Source organism: Pristiophorus japonicus, chromosome 23 (assembly GCF_044704955.1).
Source record: "Pristiophorus japonicus isolate sPriJap1 chromosome 23, sPriJap1.hap1, whole genome shotgun sequence".
Lineage (NCBI taxonomy): Eukaryota > Metazoa > Chordata > Chondrichthyes > Pristiophoridae > Pristiophorus > Pristiophorus japonicus.
The window spans coordinates 35,697,913-35,713,225 of record NC_091999.1 but is presented as its reverse complement, the minus strand read 5'-3'; the positions used below and the strand labels follow the sequence as shown (position 1 = coordinate 35,713,225).

The 15,313-nt window shown below is 44.6% G+C and overlaps 1 protein-coding gene across 1 annotated transcript; it reads right to left on the bottom strand.

The window, feature by feature from the left end:
- Positions 1-2,022: 2,022 nt before the first annotated feature.
- On the bottom strand, positions 2,023-15,151 carry LOC139235484 (zinc finger protein 229-like; the record flags this gene model as incomplete). Its single annotated transcript, XM_070866575.1, has 2 exons — positions 2,023-2,229; positions 14,210-15,151. Coding segments are annotated over 2 exons (1,149 nt in total), but the record flags the coding sequence as incomplete, so codon positions are not given.
- Between the last annotated feature and the right edge of the window lie 162 nt (positions 15,152-15,313).

Below are 15,313 nucleotides of genomic sequence, written 5' to 3'. Positions count from 1 at the left end.
TATGTGTGGAATGACTTGAATGGCTTCATCCTCCAGAGGCAGTCTTGTCTGCAGATAAGTTGCGTCATGATGATGCACCAGAACCAACGTTTAGCACCGATACATGTGTTCCTCGGTGGAATCAAGCTAAAGTGATGTTCTTGTATGGGGCATCGGGTTGAACCCACAGTCATATACGTGACAGTAGTAGTCACACAATACTGTCCTTTTCCTTTATACACGGTATTAGTTTGGCCTTCGCCCCACTTACTTATTTCAATCTGGCATTCTGGAGATTCTTTGTTGAGGGTGAACCCACAAGCTGGAACATCTACAAACCAATGTTGTCCCTTTCAGAGTACAACACTGCATATCTGGTGCTATCCAAGTTCCTCCCCTCTCAATCAGATATCTTGGATATTCCTCATACTGTTTATGGATCGGACCTAGCTCAGTCTTCCACCCTTGCAAACAGTTCTACCCTAGACACCGGCCAAGGTTTCATTTCATTTCCATTTTTCCTCAGCAAAGGCAAGACCAATCCCACTGGTCTAATATCTTCACTTCTTTCTTCTTCCCTACGAGCCAAAATCCCCATTCCTATTGTCGGCATCACATCAAAGCCTATGACTTGGTTCCCCTAAACCATTTTCTCAGTTGTTCTTCATGAATAAACAAAGGGATTTGATTACTCTCTCTCTTGTCCAGTTCCTACTCTATCACATTCATCATAAATGTCACAGAGGCTACACATGATACCTCCAGTAAGCCACATCGTGTTCCCATTCACTTTCTATATCTATTCTGTTTACTCCTGCTAACCTTGCTGTAGCTCTTATTCTGAGCTATCCTGTCAGCTCTCACTTTCCTTCTGATTTGAACTGATTCTCCTTGTATTCTCCATCTTCCTCATCCCTTGGTTCCTGTTTTCTATTCTTTACTAACACATCCTTTACTAATTCTCTTCCCATTTTGTCTATTAATTGTGAATATCTCCCTTCACATAATCTAGTTGATAGATTCAAGCTCATGTTTAAAACTTTTGATTTCAATGAACAATTTAAAAACACATATTGTTATATAATACATTTCCTGATTCAGTTACTTCTAGTCCATTAAAATGTGGGTTCTTTTACTGGATGGGACAGGTCGAGTTCTTTTTGCGAGGTGAGATGTCATTTTATTTAAGTCTCAGATATGATGATCACTATCAACGTTTGTACTTGGCAAACCAATAGTTAACATTACTGATCAACATACGACATTTCTTACTTTAAAATAACCTGCCGTCATTACCTTTTAAGTTTGTATTGAAGTATTTTATAATGTTTTTGAATTACTTATTGTCCTGGAGTGATACTAACTCTTTAAGTGAACACTATTAATTTAGTGTTTGGGGTCAGGATGTGTCCCAACACACCTGGTTCAGGGGAGTCTTCCTGGTCTCCCAATATTCCCAAGGAGCAGGCTTTAGGGTTCTTTCTCTATTACCATCAAAATTATGCTTTTGCGGGTCTATACCTCGGTTTATCACTGATTCCAAAACTAACCCTTTTGAGGTCCTCTGTTTCCTACTGGAGATCGCCTCTCACTTGGATCCATGTTTTGTTATGGAGCTTGTAAGGTCTGGCCTCCTTATCTCCCACCTTCAACTTGTAGCTGATCTGTACACAGCCATGGCCACCTTGTCCAGACAGAGTCAGGCTGACTTTTTCTGTTTTTAGCCTCTCTACAAGCTTGCTTTGTTCAGTATTAGTGGAGGCCTTGAAACTGACGACCATTCCAGCTGTAAGGAAATCCTAATTTGGTCAGCATTCTCGCTCCTGTTAATTCTAATGCCTCTGACAGGTAGCAGTGTGTTTAACTCCATCCTGATTATTTCAACGTCGGTTTCTCTATGGAGAATGTGTCACGGCTGTGATGGTTTAAAAAGTTGTCTCACTCTCCTGAGCCACATTAGCCATTTCATGTTGTGCTGTTGTCGATAACTGAGCATGCCTGAGACTCGTTCACATACACACGCAGTGGTATCCCAATATCATGTCACATGTGACAGCTGATCCAAGCCATTTGAGATGATCTTATCAAAAGATCGTGGGGTGTCTGAAGATCTTTGCTCATCTCCCTCGGCATGGTCCCGATGTCTCGGATAGTGGCCAGACGATCAAATTCAGTTTTCTTATTGTTCAGTGTAGGCAATGAAACAAACATCTCACAGAGAAATCTTAGCAATTTCCTACACTTCCCTGACTTTAACAAGAATTTACATTTACACCAGATTTTACCCAGGAGATTTATGACAATTCGCCCAGGAACAATGAGTGAAGAAACATTTCTATTTGGAGGTGTAACTGTCGATATCTGAACGGAATATATGGAATTAAGGACAGTAAAGTAAACGGGATATATGAAAATGTATAAGCCATGGTAGAATAGCTGGGAGAATGTCAGACTGCACATAGTGCAACATCAGCATAGTTAACAGTCTTTCCCAAGGTTTCAAGTCACTAATCCTGCCAATCACATAAATTGTAACATGAAATGAATATACGGATAAATCTGCAGTATTGCAAGGTCTCAGTTAGTAGTCACACCACTAGATTGAAACATTCAGAGGCAATACTTGAGCTTTCGTAAAAACATCTCATATAGATTGACTAATGAGTGGCTGAGTTAGAATGTCAATCTAATTGTATTTTGTTATCTGATTTCAAAACTGTATAACTGTTGTCACTTTACGATGTAACTTCACCTATCCGTAGGGAGTGTGTACGCTCTATCCAGAGGTTATATTTTCTGTCTGATAGGTCCTGCCGGCCGGTAAAATAAAGACTGCTTTGTTCAAAACACAAGATGTATTCGACTCAGTAATTTTATGGAACCAGATTGAGAGAAAAGAATCTACATTTACATTTGGTGTCAGAAGTGGGATCTCAACGGACAACTGCCGAAAACTTGCGAATTAAGAGCCAGACTAACCTTGGACGAGACAGGGGGAGAGTGGCCACTGGAGTGAGTATGATTTCAATACTGTTCCAGTTTCCCCCGGTTTCAAAAGTCTGAGAAAAGTTTAGCCACTCGCTGGTCCTCGGGTAGTGTCTGAACGAGATTCATAACAATTTGGCGAATACCTTCTAAATTTAGAAATAAGTGTTCAATTCAGGTACGACATCGACCTTGTATATCACTTGGTCCGTCTAGGCACTGATAGAATTTAAACTGCGCAGTGACGCGAAAGGATAGGGAAATTTGGAGACTAAAAGAAATTAAATAAGGCTCATAATAAATCAAATTTAGAAAATTAGGCTCACAGAGAATAAAATGGGGAATTAAATAGAGGATAGGTGTTCAATTCAGGTACGACGTCGACCTTGTATAGCACTTGGCCCGTCTAGGCACTGATTGAATTTAAATCCCGCAGCAACTCGGAAGGTCGGGCCGACACAAACGCGCAGCGGCGCTGATGCGCAAACGATGTGAGACGCGCAGCGGCGCGAGCGTGCGGCCAAGAGGAGGAGGGCCGTCGCGAACGCGCAGCGGCGCTGATGCACAACTACGCGAGATGCACAGCGGCGCGAGCGTGCAGCCGAGTAAAGGAGCGCTGACGCAGACGCACGGCAGCGTGAACACGTGGTGATGTGGGACGTGCGGCAGCACGCGCCCGAGTAAACGTGGGCCGACGCGAACGCGCAGCAACGCGAACCGCGAAAGTCAGTGCTTGTGTCAGTAAATCTTTGTCAGTATTTGAGTCTTTGTTTATCTTAATTATTCTAATCGCACGGCGATGCGAACCACGGGGCGACGCGGGAGTCTTAAGTATCGCACGACGACGTGAACCGCGGGGCGATGCGGATCAGTGTTAGATTTAGTAAAGCCTTTGTTTAGTGTTTTAAATCGCGCGGCGACGCGAACTGCGGGGCGACGCGGATCAGTGTTAGAGTCTTTGTTTATCTTAAGTATTCTAATTGCGCAGCGACGCGAACCGCGGGGCGACGCGGGAGCCTTAAGTGTTCTAAATTGCGCGGCGACGCGAACCGCGGGGCGACGCGGATCAGTGTTAGCATTAGTAAAGTCTGTTTATTTGGAGTTGGTTAAAAGTCAGTGTTAGTTTCCGTAAAGTCTGTGTTTATTTTAAGTTTGTTTAAATTGCACGACGACACAAACGCGTAATGACACTGTAATACGAGGGGCAGCGTGAAAATGGGTAATCAGTTGGATAAAACAACAGATGCGGATAGTCCGCTACAAAAGTTACGTGAGGAATTCCCTGAAAGAGCTGAGGACTTTAGAAAATTATTAGGAGCCCTGAAAAAATTATTAGGATATGACCAGTGGCCTCTAGGTGGCACTAGAAGCGTAGAGGTAGAAAAAAAGCACAGGGATTAATTTGGATAAGGGGACGAGGAAAAGGGGACAAAAATTTAATTGCAACATGGCGACACTATTGTCAAAAATTGAAAGATGCATCACTTCTGTCAAGTTGGCAAATAAATGCTATTAAATTGTGACTCTCATTGACAGAGGGAATACATGTTAAAACTGTAGACGTCTTAAAAAAAGAATGTGTACACGAGAAACTTGCTAAGAGATCCTCTGGGATCTCTGAGAAATGTATTGACCGACTACGTAGTAAAATGGCTGGCTTTGTGTTAACCGAGGCTGATGATGAAATTATGGCCCTTATGGCCAGCATACCAGATCGGAAAAAAGAACCTATCAAATTTATAGATTATCTACGAACAACTTTTTCAGTTTATAATGCAGAATCAAGGGACCTGTGGGCATTAGTAAAGCAAACCTTGAGCCCAACTGAACACACCCGATTTCTAACTCACCGAGGACTTGCTACTCATGATGCATTGTTGATTGCTCACCCTAACGATATCCAGGATCGCCTAAACGCTATGTTCAATGCTCTCACCACGACCCTTCAGAAGCCCATCAGTATGGCCACAGTATTAGAAACTAAACCCAAGCGTGAAGAAACTCCAGATGAATTTATGGAAAGATTTATTGAAATGTATGGGAGTCAATCAGGAGATAATGCCTTCAGGGCAGGAGAGGATTCTCCTCAATTTTGCGCTATCCTACTTCAGTGCTTGCCCTATACGATTGCTCACGCTATTCGGACAAATAATATGAATTGGGCAGATAACAGTAAAGCCCAGATGGAAAGGGCAGTTAGATATTATTGGCAGGAAAAGAAAGGGGAGGGGGGAGGTGCGCCCCCAACCCGAGTCAAGACTGAATACGTGACTAGAAAGGAAGAGCCGCCTCAGGTGGAAGGACCAAAACCCGACCCAAGGGGATACCAGATGGAACCGCAGTATTGCGTGCCTGGTTGGGTGGATAAACAGGGATACGGTTATATCGAACACCCAAATGGCCCGGGCCCTGCTAATTACGGACCGCCCTACTGTCCCCGGCCTGGTATGGGAAGAGGTCGGGGCTGGGAAAGAAGAGATGGATGTTTTAATTGTGGGCAGGAAGGACATTGGATTAAAAATTGCCCCTACCGTCAGCGTGGAAAAGGAAGAGGAGGGAAAGGAGGGGGGCAAGGGGGGAGAGGAGAATTTTACACTAACTTCTCCCAGAACAACCCCTTTGGTCACTTGTCCCCCGATTGACCACACAGCTTGATTGTGCAGGGATCCTCCCCGGAGGACGAACCAATGATATTGTTAAAAATTCTGAATGAGTGGGAACCCTTTTTGATAGATACGGGAGCCTTCATGTCTTCTGTACAATCAAAGCTTAAACTCCCTGCCCCTACTGAAACACAGGAACTTTCATGATTCCTGGGACAAATCTCGACATTCCCGGTGTCAGAACCAGTTAAAGTGGGTTACCAGGAAGAATCGGTAGAACATCGATTTGTCATCACTACCAATCTGGACTGTAACTTGATGGCTAGTGACCTCCTCTGCAAATTCCAGTTGCATTTGGAGTGTGGAGATGAAGGGATCATCGTAAAACAGGGAACCCTTAAGCAGCAGTGTTATACCACTAGAACCCCTCAGTGGTGGTCTCTGGACCTGCCGCAGGCACCCTATCACATAACCCTAGCATACTATCCCAGCGGAAAGAATCAGGACGTGCAGAACTTTTATCAGGATCACGAAGGGGAAGTGAAGGGAATTCTATTAAGGGCTAGAGTGACTGGACCGGAAGGAGAGGCAGATTTTGTGGAAATGGATAAGAATCTGTGGAAACAGCCCCTAACAATGGCACCGCATATTGCTCGTGAAGTATTAGCCCCTCACCATGCTAAAGATTTGGGAGTTATGGTACGCAAGGCCATAGATGAGGCTGAGCCTACCTGCCGGGATGTGCAAATCGTAAAGCATGGCCAAACAGTCCAATTTCATGGGGACGCCGAGAAGGTCTTAACGACTCTACAGCATCATACTGGCTCGGACATACCTGACTATGGGGATCCTCATGTGTGGGCAGAGGACCCTTCCCATGTGGGTTATACTCCCATTGAGATCCCAGTGAAGGGCAATGTTGACTGGCCCTCTATCCGACAGTACCCACTGAAATCACAGGCAATACCTAGTATCCACCGATTGATTAAGGGGCTAATGGAACAGGGGATTTTGGTTCGAAGCCAGTCCCCGTGTAATACTCCTATACTGGCAGTGCCTAAGCCAGGCAGACCAAACGAATACCGTTTGGTCCAAGACCTGCGAGCTATCAATGCTATCGTCCAGCCCCTGGATGCTCTGGTTCCCAACCCAGCAACAATACTGTCTTTAATCCCAGCAGACGCCAAGATCTTCACAATAATAGACCTCCAACACGCCTTCTTTGCTTTACTGCTAGCCCAGGCGAGTCAGTACCTATTTGCCTTCACTTACCAGGACAGCAATATACCTGGGCAAGACTTCCCCAAGGGTTCATCCACTCCCCAACCTTATTCTCAAGGTGCCTGCAGAAACAGTTACAATCTCTCACGCTGACTAAGGGATCTCCTTTAATTCAGTATGTGGACGATTTACTGGTATCCAGCGTAGATGAACCAAGTAATAGAGAGGATGCTAATCAGTTATTGAATTACTTGTCCTCCCTGGGATACATAGTATCCCCGTCAAAGTTCAAAATTGGCCAGTCTCAAGTAAAATTTCTTGGGATCATTTTAACAGGCACACACCGAGCCTTGGAGGCATGTCGAATCAAACCCATCTGCCAGTTTCCAGTCCCTAGCACGGCTAGACAGATGCGGCAGTGGTTGGGGATGATACATTACTGTAGATCCTGGATTCCTAATGCTGCCCTGATGACCAAGCAGCTCACACCGTACACTACCAAGGAAGGCAACTTTAAATTAGAAACCACAGACATCCAAGCCTTTAAGGAACTAAAAACAGCCCTGCTGCAAACTCCGGCTTTGGGATGGCCCCTCTACGACCGTCCCTTTCAATTGTATTGCACAATCATTAAAGATTGTGCTACTGCTGTTTTAACTCAGAAACACGGGGATAAACATAGGCCTGTTGCTTACTACTCTTCTAAAATAGATCCCGTTGCCTTCGGACACCCCGTATGTACTCAAATATTAACTGCTATCTACAATAGCCTACAATCTGCCGCCAACCTTACCCTTCAGCAGGATAGTGTTGTATCTACTTCTCACTCCGTAGCTGCCCTTTTGGGCCAACTGCAAACTCAACATCTTACCATGGCTAGGCAAAGTAGATATGAGATCTACCTACTAAATAATCCAAGGCTGACCTTTCGATACTGTACTGCCATCAATCCGGCTTGTTTTCTTATCGAGCCACCCCAAGATGAGGAAGAACCCTGTCATGATTGTTTATCCTTAATTCAGGAGGCCACATCAGTCAGGGAGGATTTAGTTGATGTACCAATGGAGGATCCAGACTGTATTATGTATGTCGATGGAAGTTCTTCCATTGACCCAGAAGGCAGACGAAATTCTGGATACGCCATAGTAAACCAGGAGAATCAGATCGTGGAATCTGCCGCCTTTGAGACCGCCTATTCCGCCCAACAAGCTGAACTATTTGCCCTTACCAGAGCCTGTATCCTGGCTAAAGACCTCAAGGTTAATATCTATACCGACTCTGGGTATGCCTTTGGCATAGCCCATGATTTCGGACAATTATGGAAAAATAGGGGATTCCTAACCTCACAGGGGAGTGGGATATCTCATAAACAGTTAGTATCTGATTTGTTGCAAGCCCTCATGCTCCCCAAACGTATTGCCATTGTCAAATGTACCGCCCACACTACCGGAAAATCTCTGGTTGATATAGGGAATCGTTGTGCTGACCAAGAGGCCAAACAGGCCTCTCGTGGACAACAGATGGTAGTGCCCAGAATGATGAGTCAGACTAAAAATCCTGCGAAGGATAAGTTAGCCTCGGAAAAACCAATGCCAACCATCCAAGATGTTATAAAAGCACAGGAGGACGATCCTGAAAAAGATAAACTGTTATGGAAAGATTATGGATGTACCTATGACAATGTCTCTAAACTCTGGACCACTCCCGCGGAACAGACTTGCATGTCTGACGAGTTGGCCTCATGGGTTATAGAATGTCTGCATTTTGCTACTCATTGTGGAGCAAGGGCAACAAGTGATACGCTTTTGGCTACTTGGTGGCACCCAAGACTTCAGGCGTTGGCCCAAAAAACTAGTCGTTGCCTTGTTTGCCAACAGCATAATCCAGGGAAGGGAGTCCCCTGTGATTGGGGTAAGACGCCCCTACCAGAAGGTCCCGTTGAGACCTTGCAGTTGGACTACATTGAGTTGCAAAGGGTTCAGTGTTATAAATATGTGTTAGTAATAGTGGATGTATTCAGCAAATGGATTGAAGCTTATCCTACCCTAGAGAATAAAGCTCAAACTGTTGTTAAAGTGTTAATGAGGGAAATTGTTCCTAGATATGGTATCCCTGCTCGACTGAGTTCCAATAATGGCCCTCACTTTATTGGCCAAGTTAACAAAGAATTCTGCTCCCAGATGCACATCAACCAGCAGCTGCATTGCGCCTACCGACCCCAAGCTGCGGGACTGGTTGAACGTGCTAATCAAACTCTGAAAACCAAACTTGCAAAACTAGTAGCATCAACTGGACTAAACTGGCTTAAACTCCTTCCCATAGCCCTATTCCAGATACGCACTACCCCAACTGGTAAAACTAGGCTGACCCCCGCTGAAGTCATTTATGGTAAACCCCTAAGGACCCCTTGGAATCAGAATGTCCCCTCCACTGTCCAATTCCACCACATGACTGAGGAGATGACCACATACATTCTTTCCTTAACTCAGGCTCTGCGAGAAGCCCACAACCAGGTTCGAGGGGCTCACCTTGACCTCCCAGTTTTACCCGAATCATCCCTCGTGGTTCCAGGGAAGTATGTTCTGATTAACAAATGGGTTTGAAAAGGATTGGAGCCGCGATGGGAGGGCCCTTTTCAGGTGTTACTCACTACCCCTACTGCAGCTAAGATAGAAGGGAAAAGTGCCTGGGTTCACCTGCACCACTGCAAGCTCATCACCCTTTAAACAAATTTTGCTAGTTAGTCTAATTCCTGTTTCTGTTCCAGATCTCCTCTTCCCCATAGCTGAACAAGGCAGTTGAAGGAGGACCAGTTTGAACTTTTACCCGTAAGACAGCCAAAGACACTGACGGAGACCTGAAGAAGGGAGACGGGAAAACGGAACTCTTTTAATCAGCAAAATAATTGGACTATTTATCAAAATCCTGAGCCATAAGATGAGACTGTGTCTGTATGCCACTGTCTGCATAATAGTGTTGATATATGACAGTTTTGGCACATGGGAAGGAAGACAAAGGCGAGAGCTCCATGTAAACATGTTTTTATATATGTCTTACGTTTATGCGGAAAAAGGGCACTTCACTAGATGCTGGGTGTGTCACATATCCCTATACATTCCAAAGGGGGAATTCCTTTGCGCACCGTTCCACTGACCCTAACTGAGACTGTTAGATGGATTCAAAACCAAACTATAATAAAAGGAGAGGGGCCAATACAAGTACAAATGATGAAAGGCGGGTCAAAAGAGGGATCACGGAGACCAGGAGGAGTAACATACCGTTACCACCTGAACAAACACGGGGAGGTCACCAAGTGGGAGGGTATTGGAGATCCCATTAGTCAGACGTTCCAGGGATGGCACCAACCAACCTACAACCGGGAAAAGGAATCCCCATTCATAGCTCTGATCAATATCTCAAGGATTGGGAGGCCAACAGGGGGCATATGTCTAATTCGAAATGATACCAGTACCAGGGGACAAGTCGTAGGGTATAGCAATTGCCCACACAGTCTCAACCTCACCACAGGTGCACGGGTTACCATTCACTCTCATGATCCAAATAACACAGACGGGAGGTTGTGGGCCCAGTCCTGGGACCCGGAGACAATATATCAGAAAGCAGCCTTTAACGGCACGTATTTCGTGTGCAGTCATAAGGCATATCCTTGGTTGCCCAGGCGATGGACAGGGTCCTGCTATATGGGATATGTGGTGCCATTTATGCGACAAGTACGTACCTTGGCGGAAGTACATGCCTCCATACGAGTTATGCGAGCCATCACCCCCGCCGCCAAGTTCTTTGGGGTCCTGGTGTTCCCAGTGGGGATAAAACGTCTCATGGATGAAGTACAGAACTTAGAAACGATATTGGAACAGGTAGCTAACCACACTGCTGAGACTCTGGAGGGCATCACAGCTGAAATGGTAGCAATAAGGACCGTAGCATTACAAAACCGAATGGCCCTCGATTACCTGTTAGCTGAGAAAGGGGGAACGTGTGCCCTGATAGGATCTGAATGTTGCACTTACATTCCTGATAGTTCAGAAAACATAACCCACCTTACCGATCACATAAGGAGGAAGGTGAAGAAGTTATCCACACCAGCAAAAGAACTTAGCAGGTTTGATTGGTTTCTGGGTGGGTCATGGAGATCCTATCTAATACATGGGGCAATTGTTCTCATCGTAATAATAATTACCTGCTGTTTGATTGTTGGTTGCCTTAACCTCTGCTGTAAAGTAATGATGGCAAGGTTAGCAAACCCTCTTGTGGTCAAGGGTTCCCGGGTTATGATCCAACAAACTAGAGAACTACTCAACAATAATATGATTCTGGAAATGGAGTGTGAACGGATGAATGCAATACTCTCAGAATGATCCTACATGTTATCATAGAATGATAAAAGGAGGGATGTGGATATCTGAACGGAATATATGGAATTAAGGACAGTAAAGTAAACGGGATATATGAAAATGTATAAGCCATGGTAGAATAGCTGGGAGAATGTCAGACTGCACATAGTGCAACATCAGCATAGTTAACAGTCTTTCCCAAGGTTTCAAGTCACTAATCCTGCCAATAACATAAATTGTAACATGAAATGAATATACGGATAAATCTGCAGTATTGCAAGGTCTCAGTTAGTAGTCACACCACTAGATTGAAACATTCAGAGGCAATGCTTGAGCTTTCGTAAAAACATCTCATATAGATTGACTAATGAGTGGCTGAGTTAGAATGTCAATCTAATTGTATTTTGTTATCTGATTTCAAAACTGTATAACTGTTGTCGCTTTACGATGTAACTTCACCTATCCGTAGGGAGTGTGTACGCTCTATCCAGAGGGTATATCTTCTGTCTGATAGGTCTTGCCGGCCAGTAAAATAAAGACTGCTTTGTTCAAAGCACAAGAGGTATTCGACTCAGTAGTTTTACTGAACCAGATTGAAAGAAAAGAATCTACATTTACATAACTTTCCTGTTTTCTTCTTATATCCTCACTCATTTCCTCTCATTACATTTTATACAGTGTTCACCATTTCATTCATGAGCCCGGACGAACTTTACTGTCGAATACAATATTATCATACTGTCTTTTAACATCGATCAAACATTCCCACTTGGTCAAAGTTTAGTCCCAGTTTCTTTGTTTAATTTTATTTAACTGAACCTCTTCTTGGACCTTTTATTCTCCAAAATATGCCAGAGAGCAATTCAGTCGACAACAAGAAGGATGTTAGTTACCTTTAGCATAACAGTCGCCCCCAAAAACTTATTTCTGAATACAGTTTGGACAGAACCACAGAGACAGGACTTTTTCAAAAATAAAACTTAATTATCTCAATTTTCAACTAAATTTTCCTTCCCATGTGTTTGACCAGCGACGCTTAGCAATATATATATATATATATAATCAGTTTTAATTTCACAAACAAATTATACCCAGACTTTGTCATTTTACAAAGAAGACAAAAGTAACAATTGTGTTTGGATGCAGGTCATTTATCTTCCCCTTCGAGCAGTGTGACTTGGACAATAGGATTATATCGGATATACGACACAGAAACAGGCCATTCGGCCCAACCAGTCCAAGCCGGCGTTTATGCTCCACTCGAGCCTCCTCCCTTCTTTCCTCATCTAACTATATCCACATAACCCTCGATTCCCTTCTCCCTCATATACTTGTCTAGCCTCCCCTTAAATGCATCGATACTATTCGCTTCAAACACTCCCTGTGGCAGCGAGTTCCACATTCTCACCACTCTCCGGGTAGAGGTTTCTTCTGAATTCCCTATTTGATTTCTTGGTGACTATCTTATGTTGATGGCCTCTAATTATGCTGGTCCCCACAAGTGGAAACACTGTATCTACTCTATCAAAACCTTTCATAATTTTATAGACATTATGTCACCCCTCAGCCTTCTTTTTTCCAAGAGAAAAGAGACCCGGCCTGTCCATCCTTTCCCGATAGGTATACGATCGCCTTTCTGGTATCATCCTTGTAAATCTTCTCTGCATCCTCTCCAGTGCCTCCATATCCTTTTTATAATATGGTGACCAGAATTGCACACACAAAGTCTAACCAAGGTTCGATACAAGTTTAGCATAACTTCACCACTTTTCCATTCTATAACAATTCAATTCTATAACAATCAATCCCAATAATTTAACTCAATACTTTAAATTCTTAAGTCCAACTTTGTCAGCATGCTGCGACATTCGATGTCTGCAGATAACTGGAGATAATTTTGTTTTAACTGCTGGATCTTTTGCGATGCCATCAACCTCTTATCCAACTGGAACCGGCATTGCCTAATATGGTCGTCTTTGGCTACGGCATAGTCCAGAGACACAAGTCTGCATTTTCTTCAACATACATCAACAATGTTAGAAGCACGTAAAACACTGGTCTTCCTGTGGCAAGCACAAACCACTAGTCACTGAAATTTTCTTATTCGAACATAATATTTCTAATCTAAACATTCTATGATGAAAATATTCATGGCCAGTTGGTTGCAAACACCAACTGTTGCTCAGTGAAATCTTTCATTAATTATAACAACCACATTTTCCCCGATATGGAATGAACTAAACATGAACACCTTTCAGAAACTGAATTAACCGAGTTCCCTATGCCAACACCCCTCACATCTTCCATTCACTTCAACTGAAAGGAAAATGCCAGATTTTATCAGTCGGGATTTGAAAGATATTTACAACAGATGCTAGATATTCTTAGAGTTAGCATTGTTCTCTATTCTGTCTACTCGAGGAGTTTGATAACAGACTTTCTCCTGTGAATGTAGAGCTGGAATATTGGACCGGGATATATTTACTTGTTCATCTTGTTGACTCGAAACCATTGCCAATTATTTGATGTGATCTGTATTTTCTTAAATACATTTCCTGAGTGGATTCAAATTTAAATTGAACCCAGGTTTGCAGGCGTGATGCTCCATTCACACATCGAAGGTGAGAGAGATGCTGTGGGGCACACTAAGTCCAGTATCTGAAAGTGATTCACAGACTGGGTTTTGTGTTCAGGGCTCCCAGGCATGTTACCGACACCTTCCCACAATACCAAGGCTAGGAGAGGCACTCTGGAAGGTAAGGGGAACTGGCATTTGTCCACGTGAGTAACCGAAGGTATGAGAACTGAAATAATCCAGAGTTAGAAAGGAGGAAAGGCCCCAAAATGGTGCAGTCAGTAACAGGACATCAATTAGTCTCCTCTGATCTTGGAACATTAAATATCGACACACTGTTATTGAAACATCAAATATTATATTCCAGCCCAGTTATAGGGGTTATTATCATCAGAAACAAACTTTAACTGTCGGAATGGACACGATTCAGTCGGGATGTGATTAACAGCACCAATGATAGCAGAATCCAACAACTGCAGTCACTTGTGAACTCGCTGGTGTGTCAGCAGGCGGGATGACACAGTGAATCCCTTCCCACACTCCGAGCAGGTGAACGGCCTCTCCCCAGTGTGAACTCGCTGGTGCGTCAGCAGGTTAGATGACACAGTGAATCCCTTCCCACACTCAGAGCACTTGAACGGCCTCTCCACAGTGTGAACTCGCTGGTGTGTCAGCAGGTGGGATGACCGAGTGAATCGCTTCCCACACTCAGAGCAGGTGAACGGCCTCTCCCCAGTGTGAACTCGCTGGTGTTTCAGCAGATTGGATGACCAAGTGAATCCCTTCCCACACTCAGAGCAGGTGAACGGCCTCTCCCCAGTGTGAACTCGCTGGTGTTTCAGCAGGTTGGATGACAGGGTGAATCCCTTCCCACACTCAGAGCAGGTGAACGGCCTCTCCCCGGTGTGAACTCGCTGGTGTTTCAGCAGGTTGGATGACAGGGTGAATCCCTTCCCACACTCAGAGCAGGTGAACGGCCTCTCCCCGGTGTGAACTCGCTGGTGACTCAGCAGGCTGGATGACACAGTGAATCCCTTCCCACACACTGAGCAGGTGAACGGCCTCTCCCCAGTGTGAACTCGCTGGTGACTCAGCAGGCTGGATGACACAGTGAATCCCTTCCCACACTCAGAGCAGGTGAACGGCCTCTCCCCAGTGTGAACTCGCTGGTGTGCCAGCAGGTCGGATGACTGAGTGAATCCTTTCCCACATTCAGAGCAGGTGAACAGCCTCTCCCCAGTGTGAACAAGCTGGTGTTTCACCAGGCTGGATGACTGAGTGAATCGCTTCCCACACACGGGGCAGGTGAACTGCCTCTCCCCAGTGTGAATGTGTTGATGAACTTGCAGCGCAGACGGGTAGCTGAATCCCTTCCCACAGTCCCCACATTTCCACGGTTTCTCCGTGGTGCGGGTGTGCTTCCGTCTCTCCAGGTTGGATGATCAGTTGAAGTCTCCTCCACACACACAACACGTTTACAGTTTCCCCCCGCTGTGAATGGTGCGATGGTTTTTCAGGCTGTGTAACTGGTTAAAGCTCTTTCCACAATCAGTGCACTGATACACTCTCACTCGGGTGTGTGGGTCTCAGTGCTT